Genomic DNA, 17,727 nt, shown 5'->3' with positions numbered 1-17,727 from the left:
CAGGGGCTGGAGGGGAAGAAAGCGAGGCTGGGAAGAGAAGGGGCTGGTGTGGGGAGGGCGAGGCGGGAGAGGACGGGGGCTGGTTTGTTCTGGTTGGGGAGACGGATTGATGTTAGTGCCCATGGGCAAGGGATAAAGTGTGAAAGAGAAGAGGAGCTGGGTGCTGCTCCTGACTCTCTCTCTCTCTCTCTCTCTCTCTCTCTCTCTCTCTCTCTCTCTCTCTCTCTCTCTCTCTCTCTCTCTCTCTCTCTCTCTCTCTCTCTCTCTCTCTCTCTCTCTCTCTCTCTCTCTCTCTCTCTCTCAGTGAGTCACTCGTATGGCTACATTTATATACATATAATAATCATATTATATATAACATACATATGTAAATGTGAATACAGGGAAAGAATAAGGCTACAATCAGATGATGGCCAGGATAAGGTAACCATCTTGGTAAAAATCACAGACGGTAAAAGACGTATACATATGTTGACCTTGTGATGTCTGTGGACAAAATTGAAATTCTGAATGATGAATATCATGCCATTACACGGAATAATCTAAAGTGAACAGTGCTTCCAAAAAAAAACAATCCCAGAAAAACAAAAAGTCCAGCTGTGCCTTTCCAATCAGCGATGTGCAAATGTCCAGGAGGTAATGAGCGGTTTAACATTACTCTCGCTCTCACTGTCCCTCCCCCCCCCCCCCCCCCCCCCTCTCTCTCTCTCTCTCTCTCTCTCTCTCTCTCTCTCTCTCTCTCTCTCTCTCTCTCTCTCTCTCTCTCTCTCTCTCTCTCTCTCTCTCTCTCTCTCTCTCTCTCTCTCTCTCTCTCTCTCTCTCTCTCTCTCTCTTTCTCTTTTCCTCCCCCTGCAGGCTCCTGCGATCTCTCATCGGTCTGAAGCACGTGATTATCAATGCCGCGCACTTCCTGGTGATGAAGAACAAGGAGTTTTATCGCTTCTACCAGACGGAGCCCTTCCTGGAGACGGTGAGGCCCGCTACCTACTCAGGGAAACAGGAAAGTGTGTGAGAGATGGTCGCTGCACTCAGGTTCTAGCACTACCGGCTATCTCGGATGAGTTTTATTTTCTTATTTTGTACGAGAAAAACCAGGGCGGTCGTGCTGCAAGGCAGGCTGGGCCTGGGTGCTTGCACACCCAGCTTGTGCCCTTTGAGTGAGGATGCTCTGCCCGGTTTCACCTGGGTTTATTTACGTGTTGGCCCGGTTACCTCTCAAGCCACATGACATACATGTTGGGTTAGCTCTCCCTCCTGGCACATTGCTGCCCTTGGCCCCCTTGAGGCCAGGGCCCTTGATGCCTGGGTCCTTGATCCCCGGGCCCTTGGTTCCCTTGCCCTTGATCACTGGGCCCATGGTGCCCGGTCCCTTGATGCCTGGGCCCTTGATGCCTGGGTCCTTGATGCCTGGGCCCTTGTTACCCGACCGCTTCGCTGCTCCTGCCCACCGTGTCCAGCGCTGTTAGTGAGGGGTTTAAGGCAGGGGTCACATTGAAAGACGTGTCGTATTGTGTTTGACACATTGAGAGTCCTATTGTGTTTGACAGATTGAAAGTCGTATTGTGTTTAACACATTGAAAGTCGTATTGTGTTTAACACATTGAAAGTCGTATTGTGTTTAACACATTGAAAGTCGTATTGTGTTTAACACATTGAAAGTCGTATTGTGTTTAACACATTGAAAGTCGTATTGTGTTTAACACATTGAAAGTCGTATTGTGTTTGACACATTGAAAGTCGTATTGTGTTTAACACTGCGTCTGTCTGCAGGACGACCGGCGCGCCACCCAGGACTCTCTCCCCCAGAAGACCCTCATCGAGCTGGACTCCACTGGACCCAGGTACCCACAGCTCCACCCACCGCTGGTGGTACTCGGTGCTTGGAAACTATTGTGTACAGTTTTAACTTAGTTTCTGAATAACTATTACGACTACCATAAGGACTACTACAAGATAGCACTAACGTGACTACATAGAAAGACAACAATAGCTACGTATTTCTAATGCTTCTATGAATGCCAATACTGCTACAAACAAGGACTGCTGCTAAAACGACCACCAACTCCAGAGACTTTAACCTTCTTACACTTGTCTTCTCTTAATGTTTGTCGTATTCTAATAACACAATATGTGTTATTAGAATATGGACACAATATGGCGTAGATGACTAGGTTGAAGATCATATGAGACTTATTACTTAGCCTGGCATTGCCAGACGAAATGTAAGCTGCATTCAGTATTGAACCTCTCTGTTCATTTTCGATTTCCAACGGGCGCAGACCAAAATACCTCTGGACAAAATACGATAGACCTGCAACCAATCAGCAACATAATGGGTGATGCAGCACTGGGCAACACATTTTTTTTAAACAGATAAGCAGACATAGCAAAATAAACAGATCGTTCTACAGCAGCAGCAGACAACTTTGTTGTTGTTGTTGAAAAAATAGATGGATAGATAGATAATACTTTATTAATCCCCAGAGGGGGATTTCTTGTGTTATAGCACAGCAGCAGTGAAGGAAGAGATACAAGCTATAATACAATACAATACAATATAAACTAGTGTGAAGTAATGCTGAGGAAAGATAAAATAAATGTAAAAAGTAAATGTTATAGTCAGGACAAATAGAACTAACAGGGCAAACCGTACAAACAGTATCAATTAAAAGGGGCAAGAAAATGAAAATAATTATTATATATATATATATATATATATGTATGTATGTATGTATGTATGTATGTATGTATGTATGTGTATGTGTGTGTGTGTGTGTGTGTGTGTGTGTGTGTGTGTGTGTGTGTGTGTGTGTGTGTGTGTGTGTGTGTGTGTGTGTGTGTGTGTGTGTGTGTGTGGGTGTGTGTATGTATGTATATATGTGTATATATGTGTATGTATGTATATATGTGTATATATATGTATATATGTGTATATATGTGTATATATATATATATGTGTATGTATGTGTATATATGTATGTATATGTATATGTATGTATATGTATATGTATATATATATATATATGTGTATATGTATATATATATATATATGTATATATGTGTGTGTGTGTGTGTGTGTGTGTATATATATTTATTTTTTATAAATGAAGCACTCCCCTGCAACGTCATCGTATTCATCCCTACTCGTATCAGATAGACGGTTGTGATTGGTCAGTTTATGTAGTAACCGGGCAGATATCATGTTGTACGGGAGGGGAGCCAGACCTCGCCACGAGCTGGCGAGATGTCTCCAGAAGACCGGGGCTGAAGAGTTAACCCGTCACCCCCCCCCCCCCCCCCCCCCCACCACAGGTACCTGGTGTTGTACAACCCCGTGGAGCAGGAGCGGCTGTGTGCCGTCAGCGTGCTGGTGAACACCGCCCACGTGCGCGTGCTCACGGAGGACGGGCAGACACTCCCCGTGCAGGTCAGCGCCCAGTGGGCGTCGCCCATCCAGATGAGCTCCGAGGTCTTCAAGGTGAGACTGGGGCGGGCGGGCCGTCCAGCGCAGGGCTGGGGTGGCGTGTGTGAAGGGGGCTGTACGAGTTATGTTTGAATGATTGAGAGTTTCAAAAATCGTATTTTTCGTACCGTATTCTAGTCGAGTCAGGTGTGTTAGTAAATGGAAGGCATCTATAGAGCGGTTTTCTAGCCAGTGGCCACTCAAAGCGCTTTACAATACTGCCTCACATTCACCCATTCATTTACACATTCATTCACACATTCACACACCACCGTTGAGGACCTGGGGATTGTACTTGCAACCTTCCGGTTAGCAGCTAACCCTCTCTACCTCCTGAGCCATATGCCGCCATTATAGTCCTTATAGTATATTCCTTAATCCCAGTTACAGTCACACAGGGTCTCACAGACCAGGTTATAGACCTGCTGAAGGGCAAGGGAAACTCTCCTGAATTTCACGGGAACAAACTTTGAGAAGGAGCAGCGAAGCAGCCTATTCCAGGGGATGGGTATGAGGGCAATAGGTGCCAAATAGTGAGAAGTGTAAACAGATTCCAGTGTTATTATGCTCTCTACTTTTCTTGGCCAGCGATCGATTCTGCGGCTCCATACACAATATTGACATAACCAAGGGGCTTTATATATATATTTTGGGCTGTGTTTTTCATTTTGTGAGGGGGAGACGAAGCTGCAATAGCCTATTATGAATTTGACAATATGAACTGGCACAGTCTATAATGGAACAACTCTTAAACCCATACAGCCATTTCGGAACAAACAAACTTTTCAAATCTCTTAAGGCTAAGACAATTATTTTAGTTATAGTTTTTTATACGTATGTATTACCTCTTACTTATGCAGTTGTTATGCCCATGAAGCATTTTGTTACTTTAAAAAAAGAATAAAATAACAATACAAAGATGATGATGATGATGAATCCAATGTAAGCCCTGCTCTGTGGTCCGCAGGCCACCTTCATGGCCCGTCTTCCCGCCCTGGGCCTGGCCGTGTTCCACCTGTACAACATGGCGGACTCGCCCATGACGCTGCGCTCCGACACCCTGCTCCGCCTGCCGGGGGCCGGGGTCAGCGCCCGGGCCGTGGACCCGCTGCCCGTCCGCTCCCAGCAGGCCGACCCCCAGCCCTTCTTCATCACCACCCAGTCCCTCACGCTGGGCTTCTCTGGGACCACCGGCCTCCTGGAGGTATGACCCGCTAGCTCTGTTAGCTACAGCTTTATCAGCTACATTAGCTGTATATGCTACATTAGCTACATTAACTGCATTAGTTACATACGCTGCATTAGCTACATAAGCTGTATTCATTACATTAGCTGCAATAGCTAGATAAGCTGTATAAGTTCCATTAGCTATATTGGCTGTATGAGCGATATTAGTTGCGTTAGAAATAAAAGTTACATTAGCTGTATTAGTTAAATTAGATACATTAGCTACATTAGTTACATTAGCTTCATCTGCTGCATCAATAATTAAAAAACAGTATTTGTTTGCCACTGTTCAGGAGGCACCTGAAGTTGCCTTACAGTAAATAGAACGATATAAATAGTTAAGATCGACTAATAGATGAAAACAATGCAAACGGACGTCGGCTGCGCGCTCTTCTCTGTGGATCCATATTGCATAGGAAGCTTGTAAGCTCCACTTTGATCTCTGCTTGAAGTCTTCTTTAAGAAGTGAAACCACCGCAGCTTGATTTCCCAGAAGGCCCTTCTGGGCTGTTTGATCAGAGATGACATGGCAGTGCCTGCTGCTTCTGTTGCTACCGCAAGCCTGTTTCATCCCTCTCTTCCCGCCTGCTGCCTCACCTTTTAGGGGTCTGTCTCATTCTGGCACACTCCAAAAACTTTCTGTCAAAAAACTAAATCAAAACTAACGAAATTATTCGCAGACATTGAGTTGGCTGCTCTGAGCTCTCCAGGTTTCATCTTGTTGCGTAATTTCCTGCCGATCACCCGAGGGCTGGATCGACCCAGATTGTGTGAGGGGAATAACGAACCACAAGTCAATCTTTTGGGGCCGATACGGTTGATAACGTGAGAGGGTTGTTGAGTAGCACGCTAAATGGAAACGGTGACAGACCCAAATGAATGATCTTCCATTTATGACGAGCTAAGGCTGATAGTCCCACAGTGGCCTTGTGTCGATGTTGTATCACTTGATTTGGCTAATGACCTCCTGTCGGCTGTCTCTGCTGATGGCTTCGACTGATTGCCTTTCGTATGCCGTAGTGTCGTGGCTTGATATGAATATTGTAATACTCTGCCAATCCGTATAAAAGTTTAAGAATGCATTGTCCTAAAGCAAAAGGTTATGAACATTCTTTTTTTCACTACTGGCTACATCTTTTTAATTTTACTGAAAATGTGCAAATACATTTCACGTAGTTTGTATTTTCATTTGTAAAGTAGACCAAAAAGTTGGCTGGCTGTCGCCTTGCATGGCTGACTCCGCCATCGGTGTGTGAATGTGTGTGAATGTGTGTATGAATGGGTGACTGTTGCAATATTGTAAAGAACTTTGAGTGGCCACTGGTTAGAAAAGTGCTGTATAAATGTATGTTAACCATTGACTCAGTATCTCTCTCCATCCTCCTTCCCCGTGTGTTTTACCCACGCAGAGCATCCGCCTGAAGGACGACCCACAGGAAGTGAAGGTCCAGATGCACTTCCTGGTGTACGGCACACGGCCCTCCAAGGACAAGAGCGGGGCCTACCTCTTCCTGCCCGACGGCACAGCAAAGGTGTGCTTATGTTTGGTGTCTCGTCCCATCTCGTTAGTTTGCTATCGATGCTCACTGCAGCCTTGGTTAACAGCAGTTTGCACTGTTGGGAGGGCCCCCCGGGGAGAGAGAGCTGTCTGTTGTTTAATCTCATTGATTGAATGAAAGAAAGAAGGTAATGAAAGGAAGACGCAATAGAGTGTGCCTGGGCTCAGCAGCGGCAGCGGCAGGAGTGGATTGCAGTGGCCCGGTATTGACGGGGTGTCTGTGTTCCGAGCGCCCCCGCCATATAGCGCTCACTTCTGTGCTCTTGACCCCTCTCTCTCTCGTTTCTCTGTTCTCCATGTGTCTCACTCTGTCTCTATTGATCGTCCTCTCTCTTTCTCTCTGTGCTGCCTGTCTCTTTCTATATCTTGCTGTCTCAACTTTGTCTCTGTCTCTGTCTCTGTCTCTGTCTACATATCTCTTTCTCTCTCTGAGTTCTGTCTCACTCTATATTTCTCTCTTGCTCTCTCACTCAATCTCTTGCCTCCCTCTCTCTGTCTCTCTTTCTCTTTCGGTCTTTCTCTCTTTCTCTCTTTTCTCTCTTTCTCATATTCAAAAGAGCTTGATCACCATGACATTGAGAGCGGCTGGAAGCCGACATCTGGTAAACAGAAGAGAGATAAAGCTGTGCCTGGCCTACATTATTCAGGTGACGTCTTACAGGTGAACCAGGAGCTTCTTTATGAACAGTAAGACTTCTCTCTCTCCTCTCCTCTCCGCCCCCAGCCCTACGTCCAGAAGGAGCCTCCGGTGGTCCGGGTGGAAGAGGGACCCCTCTTCTCCGAGGTGGTGTCCCACTTCCAGCACTTCCAGCAGACAGTCCGTATCCACAACGTGCCCGGTAAGACCACGCACAGCAACGCCAACGCAGACACGCAAGCGCATGCACGCACAGACAGACTCGCACGCTCGCACACTCACTCGCTCTCGCTTACTTACCCACTCACTCACTCACACACACACACACACACACACACACACACACAGACACACAGACACACTTGCTTGCTCTTGCTCGCACTCACTCACTCACTCACAGAGACACACACACACAAGCACACATGCACACGCACACACGCACGCAGCCTCCGTGAGGCCGAACTTGGCGCGGTCACGGGCAGCAGATGGAGCAGTGGGTAGTTTGATTGCATGAATTAATTATTTAACCCTCTGAAACTCTCCAATCAAATATTTGATTATGTCTTTCCATCACGTCTATCTGTGCTGCTCTCTCCCAAACATTTCCGTCGCTTTTTCCAAGTGAAACCCTGATTGTGCACTCCGTGCGTCGTGACCTGCTCCTCAAAGTATCCACCAACACCGCCTGCTTTACACCGCCTGCTTTACACCGCCTGCTTAACACCGCCTGCTTTACACCGCCTGCTTTAAGCCGCCTGCTTTACACCGCCTGCTTAACACCGCCTGCTTAACACCGCCTGCTGTACACCGCCTTCTTTTCGCCTGCTGAACGCCATGAGGGGCTCTCGAAACACAGAAATTAAACTCAAGAGTTTTGCTTCCACATATCACCTATAACGGATGACAAAAAGATGTGAAACCTGGGTTTTAACATGAGAAGTGAGCACGCCCCACTGGCCCCAGGCACCTCGTCCCGTATCCTCTTCTACCGCGGGCAGCGAGGTTTTCGGGTTTAGTGTCGTCCCCATTGGATGCAGTACATTTACCCACGTATTAAACGTGGGTTTGCCTTGGTCCCTCCAGGCGTGGACGGGCTCTCCGTGGAGCTCAGCACGGCGGTGGACATCCGGGACCAGACCAACAAGGAGCTGGCCATGCGCCTGGTGACGGACATCCAGAGCGGAGACGTCTTCCACACCGACCTCAACGGCTTCCAGGTCAGTCGCTCACGAACATCCCGGTTCGCCCTTCCGATCGGCTGTTTTTTAAACGCAGTGCCGCGGCGCTTCGCACTTTTGTGTAGCTGCGCCGTTTTGGATTGTACGCTCAGAGGGTTCACGGCCTCGTTTGTAAATCACCGGGGACGAAAGCGTGCCGAAGGTAAATGACTCAACGTAAATGGCAAGCTGTTTACCGTGTCACTCAACGCAGGATATGAACGGCTGATCTGACGTCGTGACATACATTCGCCCTAACCCTCATAATCGCCCGCTGGAAGATAGTCTGCGAGGGTGTAATCGTATCGGGATCAGGATCAGGATGAATTAGTAATTAGCCCTCATGTAGGTCGCTGTGGGTTAAAGCGCCTGCTCAATCTAAACAACGCAATCTTAACGTCTTCCTGACTTCCCCATCCTCCCTGTGTTGTGTTATGGCCCTGACTTTGTGCTGTGCGCGTTCTTCTGACCTTCCCATCCACCCAGTGTTGTGTTGTTCCCCTGACCCTCACACCCACCCTGTGTTGTGTTGTTCCTTCTGACCTTCCCATCCATCCTGTGTTTGTGTTGTTGTTTCCCCGACTTTCTGTTGTGTGCGATCCCTGACTTTCCCATCCACCCTATTTTGTGTTGTGCGTACCCCTGACTTTGCGTTGAGTCGTTCCCCTGACTTTGTGTTGTGTGGTGCCCCTGACTCTCCCATCCACCCTGTGTTTGCGTTGTGCGCCCCACTGACTTTGTTACGTCGTTCCTGGTCCGTAGATGCAGGCGCGCCGGCAGTTCCTGAAGCTGCCGCTGCAGGCTAACTTCTACCCCATGCCGAGCCAGGCCCTGATCCAGGACAGCCAGCACCGCCTCAGCCTGCACTCGGCCCAGGCCCTGGGCGTGGCCAGCCTGGAGAGTGGTCAGTGGCCCCGCCTCCACAGGGGTTTAGTGATGGGGAACGGGGGGGCTGACCCCATGGGGTTAATGTATGGGCCGCAGGATGTGCTGACAGCATGTCTGCTTCTGCACTTAGCACACAGGCTCTCACACACACACACACACACACACACACACACACACACACACACACACACACACACACACACACACACACACACACACACACACACACACACACACACGGGGACACACACACGGGGACACACACACACACACGGGGACACACACACACACACACACGCAAGGAAATGTAGGACCATGCACATTGCACACACACCACACCACACCACACCACACAAACGCACATGTACAAACGCACACGCAAGGAAATGTAGCATAATGTGCACTCACACACAAAACAGACAGACAGACACACACACACACATTGACATGTAGAATAACGCGGCCACACATACACTTAAGCGGTCATAAACAAGACGCTAGGAGCAGTTATCTCCCTGTCTAGCCTGACCAAGGACGTTTCAACAATACCTCATTTGTTGACAATAGAACCAGCAGCGCTTCAAGACCAAGTGAATCATTTGCTGTTTATTGAGTCATGTATTTTGTCTATTTAATTGAATAGCCTTATTCCTGAGGTAGAAGTGTGTGTCCCTAAACATACCCTCCAGGAGGCTGATGGCTGTGAGATTTATATATTTAAATTCAAAGGCATAATGGCTCCATTTGGTTTGAATGCATGCAGAAAGCAGGGTCTTGTTTCATTATGCTTAGGCTACGGATGTGTGTGTGCTTATTTATGTGTGTGTTTTTGAATATCTTTGTGTTTTAGCATATAGATAGATGGATAGATAGATAGATAGATAGATATAGATAATTTCTGTGTGTGTATGTGTATTTTTACATTTGTATTAACATACGTGCGTCTGTATGTGCGCCCCAGGCCAGCTGGAGGTGATCCTGGACCGCCGGCTGATGCAGGACGATAACCGTGGTCTGGGCCAGGGCCTGAAGGACAACAAGAAGACCGTCAACCGCTTCCGCCTGCTGCTGGAGCGCAGAGACACCGGCAACGCTGTGAGAACGCAAACACATCTACACTCACATATACACACAACCTCACAGTCACACACACACACACAGCCTTACAGTCACAGACTCATGCACCCACACACAACCCTACCCTCTCACTCACCCACCTATGCTCACACACACACACACACACACACACACACACACACACACACACACACACACACACACACACACACACACACACACACACACACACACACACACACACACACACACACCCCTACACACACACACACATCCCTACACTCACAAAACACCCCCTGCACTTTACAAAATGTAATGAGGCTAAGATGGTTGTGATGCGAGTTGTCATGCTGGACCCAGCCTTGCAGAAGGGTTCAGGATCCACCACTGATAACCGTGATACAAGATACCTTTTTTATGTATCAACAAAACGACCTACGGAGAGAACAAACTAAGCAAATGAAAGAGGACCTAAAACGGAACCCTGAGGCACACCACAGGAGAAAGCAGCACTTCCAGACACGTAGGGATCAAGCGATCCAGAAAGAACCTGTCTAGGGCCACGCCCCGATCCATCAACCCACCAGACCTTCAGTCAGGGTTCTGCTGCTGGGGATCTGCAGTGTCAGAAGATGCGCTGAGTTCCAGCAGCACCAAAAGCAGAGCCTTCAGCACATCAGTAGACATCATTATGTCATGGGAGGCTCAGAGCAGCACTGTTTCCGTGGAACGCTTCTGACGGAAACCAGATTGGAATTGATCTACAATGTTGTGTGCAGTCGACTGTCAGTGGGCTGTCGCACAACCGTTTTCTTAAATCTTTGTAAGATTGAAGGCAACTTAGAAAATAGGCCTTCTAGTGTTTCGGAAGTGATGATCATGGTTGGTTTGCTTCAAAGTGAGCTGAGTAACTGGCATGTTTAAAATAATACGGGACACAGCTGCATTGCATGGAGCTATTAAAAATGGAGACCAGGATTTGAGCAATACGCCCACAAACGTTTTTAAAGCAGGAAAGTCAGTAACCCTTCCCAGCAGGGCATTCGGAACGGTTCCTGACGCACACATCAACGAGGAGGTGCAGGGAGATGGGAGAGAAACTGCCCAAAACAGATGGATAAGCAGAGAAGGGAACATAGTTAATGATTCTTCTGCCATGCCATCTCAAAACCTTTCCACAGAGAAAGAGAGAGAGAGTGACCGCGATGCTTATTTCAAAAGGCTGGCATGTCAGGAGGTGAAGGAGCGACAGACTGGTTATTGGTGTGCAAACAGGACTTTGGTGTTGCGTTTGCCGGAGGTAATTAGGTTAGCTGAGTAAGAAGCCCTGGTGACCTGCACTGTGTTGTTAGACTCAGTTATAAGCTCTGTGTGGTGGAGGCGGTGAACATGGAGTGTGATGGAGTTACACAGTCACTCTGCCACCGACATTTACCCCGGACATAAGGAATTTTTTCATTAAACCAAGGGCCAAATTGAAGGGGGGAGCAATTCGTACTAGGATCTATCTCATCCAAAGCGATGTAGCAATGTGTGTTAAAGTGGTGGACAGAATTAGTGATATCAGCCTTAGGAGACAACACTGCATCGGGTGCAGCGTTGTCACAGAAAAACTGTGTCATGTGACGTTGGTCTGTGTGTTTTTGTCTGATTTTCTTTCTTTGCTTGTGTTTCCCTACACACCGACCCTAGGGTCATGTGACCTGGTTTACATGTAGTGGTTCTATGTGTGTGTGTGACTCAGCTCACCACCCGTGACGTGGCGCCCACGTAGCTCACACGTCGTGTCATTTCCAACGTGCTTTGTGCCGCTGCGCTGACGTCAGCAGAGGCTCTAAACCGCGGGCTCCTGAGCTCTGAACAAAGCCAGCGTATCGGCTGCTGCTCGGGGGCCGATTATCCATCAGGCAGCGGCTGTATTCATGTATTCAGAGCAGCCCTGCATGACTGACAGAGGAACCGTAGAGCTGGCTGTCGCCTCATATTTGTTCACCGATATTAAATAGCGTTTGTGTTTTCGTGACCTCTGACAGGAGATTTACCGGCACAATGCCCTTATTGTTGCAATGCGCTCAATCACTGCGTCGCAGGGAAGATACACGTATTGTATCGCACTAAAATGCCAATCAAGACTGAATTAAATCGTTTCACAATCCAATTGGGCCGTGGTGGCCTGTGTGGTAAATCAGCGCACAACACAACACACGCCAGGGCACTATATAAAATCGTCATAGGCTAAAGAATTATCGTCACAGTTTTACGAGTTAACCTTTCGTACGCAAGAGATCAGACTCCGAGGTGGGTTGACCGGTCGATCCGACCGCAGACTGTGATGAGTCAGTGGGTTTCCGAGACAACCTGCTGACGCACCCTTAGCCCCCGGTGCCGCCCCCACCCCTCACCACCAGACGATAACGGACCTGCTTAACAGGGGGAGAAAGCTCCCGGTTTCTCTCTCTCTCCACGGAGCCCGCCTTTCCTCAATGACCCGTTTGTGGCTGTTCTCTGTTCTCCTCACCGACTTCGCCATCTGTCTCTCCCTTCTCCCCCCTCTCTCTACTCTCTCTCTCTCTCTCTACTCTCTACTCTCTACCCTCCTTTTTTTGTCCTTTTTTTCTCTCTCTCTCTCTCTCTCTCTCTTTCTCTTTCTCTTTCTCTTTCTCTTTCTCTCTCTCTCTCTTTTTCTTTCTCTGTTTTTCTCCTCTGCGCCATTGACCCCAGAGCCGTCTGCTCGCCAAACTGGTCGCCATGTTTCGCTCGCTCCTCCCTCTGGCCTTGAGGAGGGGCGGGGCTTCAGAGGTAACGTTGTCGCGGCAACCGAGAAGATGCCACTAGTAGGCCACTAGCTCGCTAGTAGCGTTGGTGCTATCCTCCCCTTCTCCCACCCAGTCTCCAGGCCTCTCCCCCCCTCAGCCCTCCAGCCAGACATCCTAGTACCCCCCCCCCCCCCCCCCCCCTTTTTAATAGTCCCACCTCACGGTGCGATGACAAACGGCGTCGTTTGTCAGGTCGACGGAAACACCTCCTCGCCGTACGTCTGCCTCCTCTATGTACTGGGGACGCTGCTGATATACGGCCGCCTCGCACTGCTTTGTTCATTAAGGGATGATGTAGTGTTATTGAAAGTGCTCTACTGTACCGTGACAACACGCTCCATCACGGCACCCCGTTCCTAAGTAAGTGTGTCCCCCCCCCCCCCTAGTAGCTCGGCCTCATCGCCACCCCCAGCCTCCCCCATTCTCCCCCAGTCTCCCCCCACTAGAGGTAATCGAAGCCCGAAGCCTCCCCAGCTTTACGGTGTTTCCAATGCGTTCTGGAGCAGCTCATACACCTTGTTTAGAAGTTAAAGTCAAAGCGAATGAAGTACTTAAGTCGGGATTCAACAGATAAAGTAGAACTTTATTAATGCCAGCCGGGATATTCCGAGCGTCACAGCACAGCAGAAAGTACCGCGGTCTGGTGCTGTCATAAAGAAAGGGATAAAAAAAGGATAAAACAAGGGATATGCAAAAAAACGTCTATGCAGTGTATCTGTGCACACAGTAAGAGGAGTTGTGCAAATTCGGATAAAAAGATATGTGCAAAACACTATGGACTGGAAGCTCCCAACTGATGCTGGTTAAAGCCGCACTGGTTAAGTCTTCCCATTAGCACCCTCTAGTGGCCAGGGTTGTAGCTACACTCATAGCTGTAAAAGTTTCAGATGGCTTGATGTGTGTATGGGCTTGTTTAACTCTTAAACTGACTTATTTACTGACGTAGAACGCTCGTTAGAGATAGTTAACGCTATGTAGCGCTCGTAAGCATCCGTTAGCGCTCGTTTACAGATGTAGAACGGTCCTTTGCTGGTTAACGTACTGGTTAACGTTTTTTGACGCTCGTTGACGCTAGTAAATGCTGGTTGACCCTAGTTAATGCTTGTTGATGCTCGTTAACGCTCGTTAACGCTCATTAATGCTCATTAGCACTGGTTTTCGCTCCTGAACTAAACCCCTCCCCTTCCTGCCCGGCCGCCAGATGACGGACAGCGGCGCGCCGGCCTTCCCGTCGCTGCTGGGCCACCTGACGGGCGCGGTCCTGAACCACGAGGTGCTGGCGCTGCCCGTGCTGCCCAAGAAGCGTGGCGTGCCGCAGTTGCAGACCTTCTGCCCGCTCAGGGAGCCGCTGCCCTGCGACTTCCACCTGGTCAACCTGCGCAGCGTCGTCAGCCAGGTAGGACTGCCCTCACGCCTTTACCTTTACCTTTACATTTACTTTTTAGGACGCTTTCATCCAGAGCAACTTGGATCAGACCTTAGACCAGATCATAGACCATAGTCCTGACCTTAGACCAGACCATAGACGAGAACTGACCTTAGACCAGACCATAGACCAGACCTTAGATCAGACCACAGTCCATTACATGTACATCTACATCTACATTTACGTTCAGCAGACGCTTTTATCCAAAGCGACTTACAATAACTACATTTGTCCGAAGAAAGAGGAACAACAATATATCGCTGTCCGAGAAGTACGGATGTTCATAGAACCAAGTACCAAGCACTAATTATAATCACTAGGTTAACCCATTCCCTGTATATAACAAAGGTAGCTAGGATAAGACGCTACACAATGCTAAGTAGTATTTTTAAGTGCAAGGTCGTACAACATGCAATACGTGCGTAAGAGGGGTGTAGGGGGTGGCGGGGGGGACTGTGAGGGTCTTTTGCGTAAAGCTGGTGAGCGTCTCTGCGGTCCATTGGCCGGGTGCTCGTTCCATCACTGCGGTGCCGAAGCAGAACACCCACACCTGTCTGTCATGCACCGCGCTAACCAACACTTTGATTCATTGACCCTCTTTTCCTGGAGCCCCCCCCCCACTCCCCTGTTTAAAAATCAATCGCACACACAGCCTTTCATGTGAGGATGTGAGAACGCTGTGTCTCTGATGAGGAGGAACGACTACGGTCTGAACGTGATTAACACGATTGTTGAAGAAATGCGGCAAAAGGACCTACCATCTTTATTCATCAGGTCGTTAAAATGAATTCCCCGCTCCCCGCCCTCTCCTGTCTGAAGTGGTGATCTCCTCCACGTGTCACGGCCTCTCGGAGCGGCCTGTATGGCACTCAGCAGCACTCTGTTTACTGTTCCTCCTCAGGAAACATACCCTGCAACTCCCTTTCTTCGGTCCCTTTTTAATTCATCTGCCCCCATCGCATTAGCTCATGCCTCCCCCCTCCCCCCCCCCCCCCCCCCCCCCCCCCCCCCCCCCCCCCCCCCCCCCCCCCCCACCCCACCCTTTGAGGATCACTGGGCAGCGGCGGCGGCGCCTGACCTGGGAGGGGGAACCACATGTGGGGGCCCCCGATAAGCACAATCCGTCACGGGAGATTACTTCTGAGGCATCGCTATTCTCTGAAACGTTCTTTGAAACGTTCTTTTGATAAACTATCTAAATTGGCCCCTTTGTACATCAACAGTGGGCCTAATGACTCGCAGCCACACCGGCACACTAAGAATAATTTCGTTATCGTGCCGCCGTGCGTGTCGTAGCTTCACCGGGGCGCTGGTGGGGGGGCCCAGAGGTCTCTGAGCCCCACACACGGGGGTCACCAGCCAAACGCAGGTGGTTGACCGCTACGCTGAGGAAGCAATAGTTTCACTCTCATATCGTGTGTGTGTGTGTGTGTGTGTGTGTGTGTGTGTGTGTGTGTGTGTGTGTGTGTGTGTGTGTGTGTGTGTGTGTGTGTGTGTGTGTGTGTGTGTGTGTGTGTGTGTGTGTGTGTGTGTGTGTGTGTGCAGGAGGACCCCAACTCCCCGTCTCCCTACACAGCCATGATCCTGCACCGTAAAGGGATGGACTGCAGCCTGGAGAGTCCGTCTCTGGGCTTCAACTGCTCCACCACGCAGGGACAGGTCCGTACACACAGTCCTCGGAGAACACTTGGATTTATTCCCCCACTGCCGACTGGGAGCAAATGTGTTCACCATGCTTGCTTGCTTCCACCCTGAGCTGCTGATTTCATGGGAACTCGTTTCTCTCTTTTCTCTCGTTTCGCTCTTTTCTCTCTTTTCTCTCTTTTCTCTCCCCCTCTCTAGACGAGGGAAGTGAATAAAATACCTCTGGAATGTAAATCTCACTCTGTCTCTTTCCCTCTCTCGGTCTCTCTCCGACTCTCGGTCATGTGTTTTTTCTGTCTCTCTCTATGTGTTTCTCTGTTTCTCTCTCTGTCTCTCTCTTGAGTTTCTCTCTCTATCTCTGTGTTTCGCTGTCTCTCTTTCTGTTTCTCTCCATGTCCTTATGTATCTCTGTCTCTCTCTGTGCTTTTGTCTCTCTCTCTGAGACTCTGTCTCTCTCTCTCGCTCTCGCTCTCTCTCTCTCTCTCTCTGTCACTCTGTGTCTCTCTCGCTCACGCTCTTGCTCTCACTCTCTGTCACTCTGTTGTCTCTGTCACTCCTCTCTCTCTCTGTCTCTGTCTCTGTCTCTCTCTCTGTCACTCTGTGTCTCTCTCGCTCACGCTCTTGCTCTCACTCTCTGTCACTCTGTTGTCTCTGTCACTCCTCTGTCTCTGTCTCTGTCTCTGTCTCTCTCTCTCTCTCTGTGTGTCACTCTCTGTGTGTGTCACTCTGTTGTCTCCCTGTGTATGCATACTGTGTAAGTATATACAGTGAATAAGCATCCCATTACAGTAAAGCCTCAGCCTTGTCATACTAATCGGCGATCGGCCCTCTCCCCTCCCCCCTCCAGCTGGGCGTGTCGGGCCTGCTGCGGGGCCTGGACCTCCAGCTGCTGCAGCCCGTGTCCCTGACCCTGATGCACAGCGCCCCCCCCCTGGCCAACGACTCCAGCGTCAGCCTGAACCCCATGGAGCTCTCCGCCTTCAAGCTCAAGCTGCGCTAAGGACCGCCCCCGGCCCCTCCCCCCCCCCTCCCCTCACCGCCGCCGCCCTCCTCCGTCCTCCACGGCACGCAATAACAGCCCCCGCCGCCCAGACTGCACACGCAGGCTCCTGGCCTCGGGGGGGCCCCCCCTGGTGGACATATTTTAAGATGCTGGGGGTCTAGGGGTTGTGGTGGAGGTGGCGGCGACGGTGGTGGTGATGTTTCGGGGTCCTCTGTTTAGGAGCACGAGCAGAACTTCCCTAGAACTAAAGCCCCTGGAGTGGAGCTAGTTCTTACTGGACCCCCCCCCTGGACCAATTAGAGGCCGGGCGACAGGAAGTGGATCACTGTTTGCTCCGCCCTCCCTTGCGAAGCGGCCAAACCCGTTTGGAATATGCAGCCAATTGTGGAGGAGTAAAAGACTAAAGCGGGCGGAAGTGTTGACATCTTCTTGGATAATTGTGGGTTATTGTTTCACTGCGATGGTTCCCAGCAGGGGAGGGGGTGCCCTTCAGACCTTCGTGGGCAGGACTTGAACCGACGCGTTGACTTGTTAATCCCCAGACTTAACTACTGAATGTACATACAGCTTCGGGAGACTCCACTGCAGAGTGCAATCACATCGCTCCCTCTCCTTCTTTCTTCATCATCTCTCGTCCCCCGACCAATTCACGTTCCGTGACGAGGAAGTCACGGGCACACACGGCGTCCGGTTCTAAAATCTGTGAATCGTTTTCTCTTTTTTTCTTTCCAAAACAAACAAATGATTGTATGAATGTATGACTGTGTGAAT

General features: G+C 49.6%; 1 protein-coding gene across 7 annotated transcripts in view; it reads left to right on the top strand.

Annotated features, from left to right (window-relative positions):
* man2a2 (mannosidase, alpha, class 2A, member 2) overlaps nt 1-16,969 on the top strand; it is a 35,069-nt gene extending 18,100 nt beyond the window's left edge. For all 7 annotated transcript variants that reach the window (XM_056599484.1, XM_056599482.1, XM_056599483.1 and 4 more), the window contains exons 12-23: nt 856-970; nt 1,771-1,841; nt 3,313-3,478; nt 4,431-4,667; nt 6,100-6,222; nt 6,973-7,087; nt 7,969-8,102; nt 8,865-9,006; nt 9,952-10,085; nt 14,085-14,279; nt 15,855-15,968; nt 16,801-16,969. In XM_056599484.1, coding sequence (XP_056455459.1) covers nt 856-970; nt 1,771-1,841; nt 3,313-3,478; nt 4,431-4,667; nt 6,100-6,222; nt 6,973-7,087; nt 7,969-8,102; nt 8,865-9,006; nt 9,952-10,085; nt 14,085-14,279; nt 15,855-15,968; nt 16,801-16,953 — 1,699 coding nt within the window. In that variant the 3' untranslated portion in view covers nt 16,954-16,969. The remainder of the gene's footprint in view (nt 1-855; nt 971-1,770; nt 1,842-3,312; nt 3,479-4,430; nt 4,668-6,099; nt 6,223-6,972; nt 7,088-7,968; nt 8,103-8,864; nt 9,007-9,951; nt 10,086-14,084; nt 14,280-15,854; nt 15,969-16,800) is intronic.
* The last annotated feature ends 758 nt before the right edge of the window (nt 16,970-17,727 follow it).

Source organism: Gadus chalcogrammus, chromosome 9, assembly GCF_026213295.1.
Source record: "Gadus chalcogrammus isolate NIFS_2021 chromosome 9, NIFS_Gcha_1.0, whole genome shotgun sequence".
NCBI lineage: Eukaryota > Metazoa > Chordata > Actinopteri > Gadiformes > Gadidae > Gadus > Gadus chalcogrammus.
Note: the sequence above shows the minus strand (reverse complement) of the source record. Positions and strands in the feature narration are given on the sequence as shown.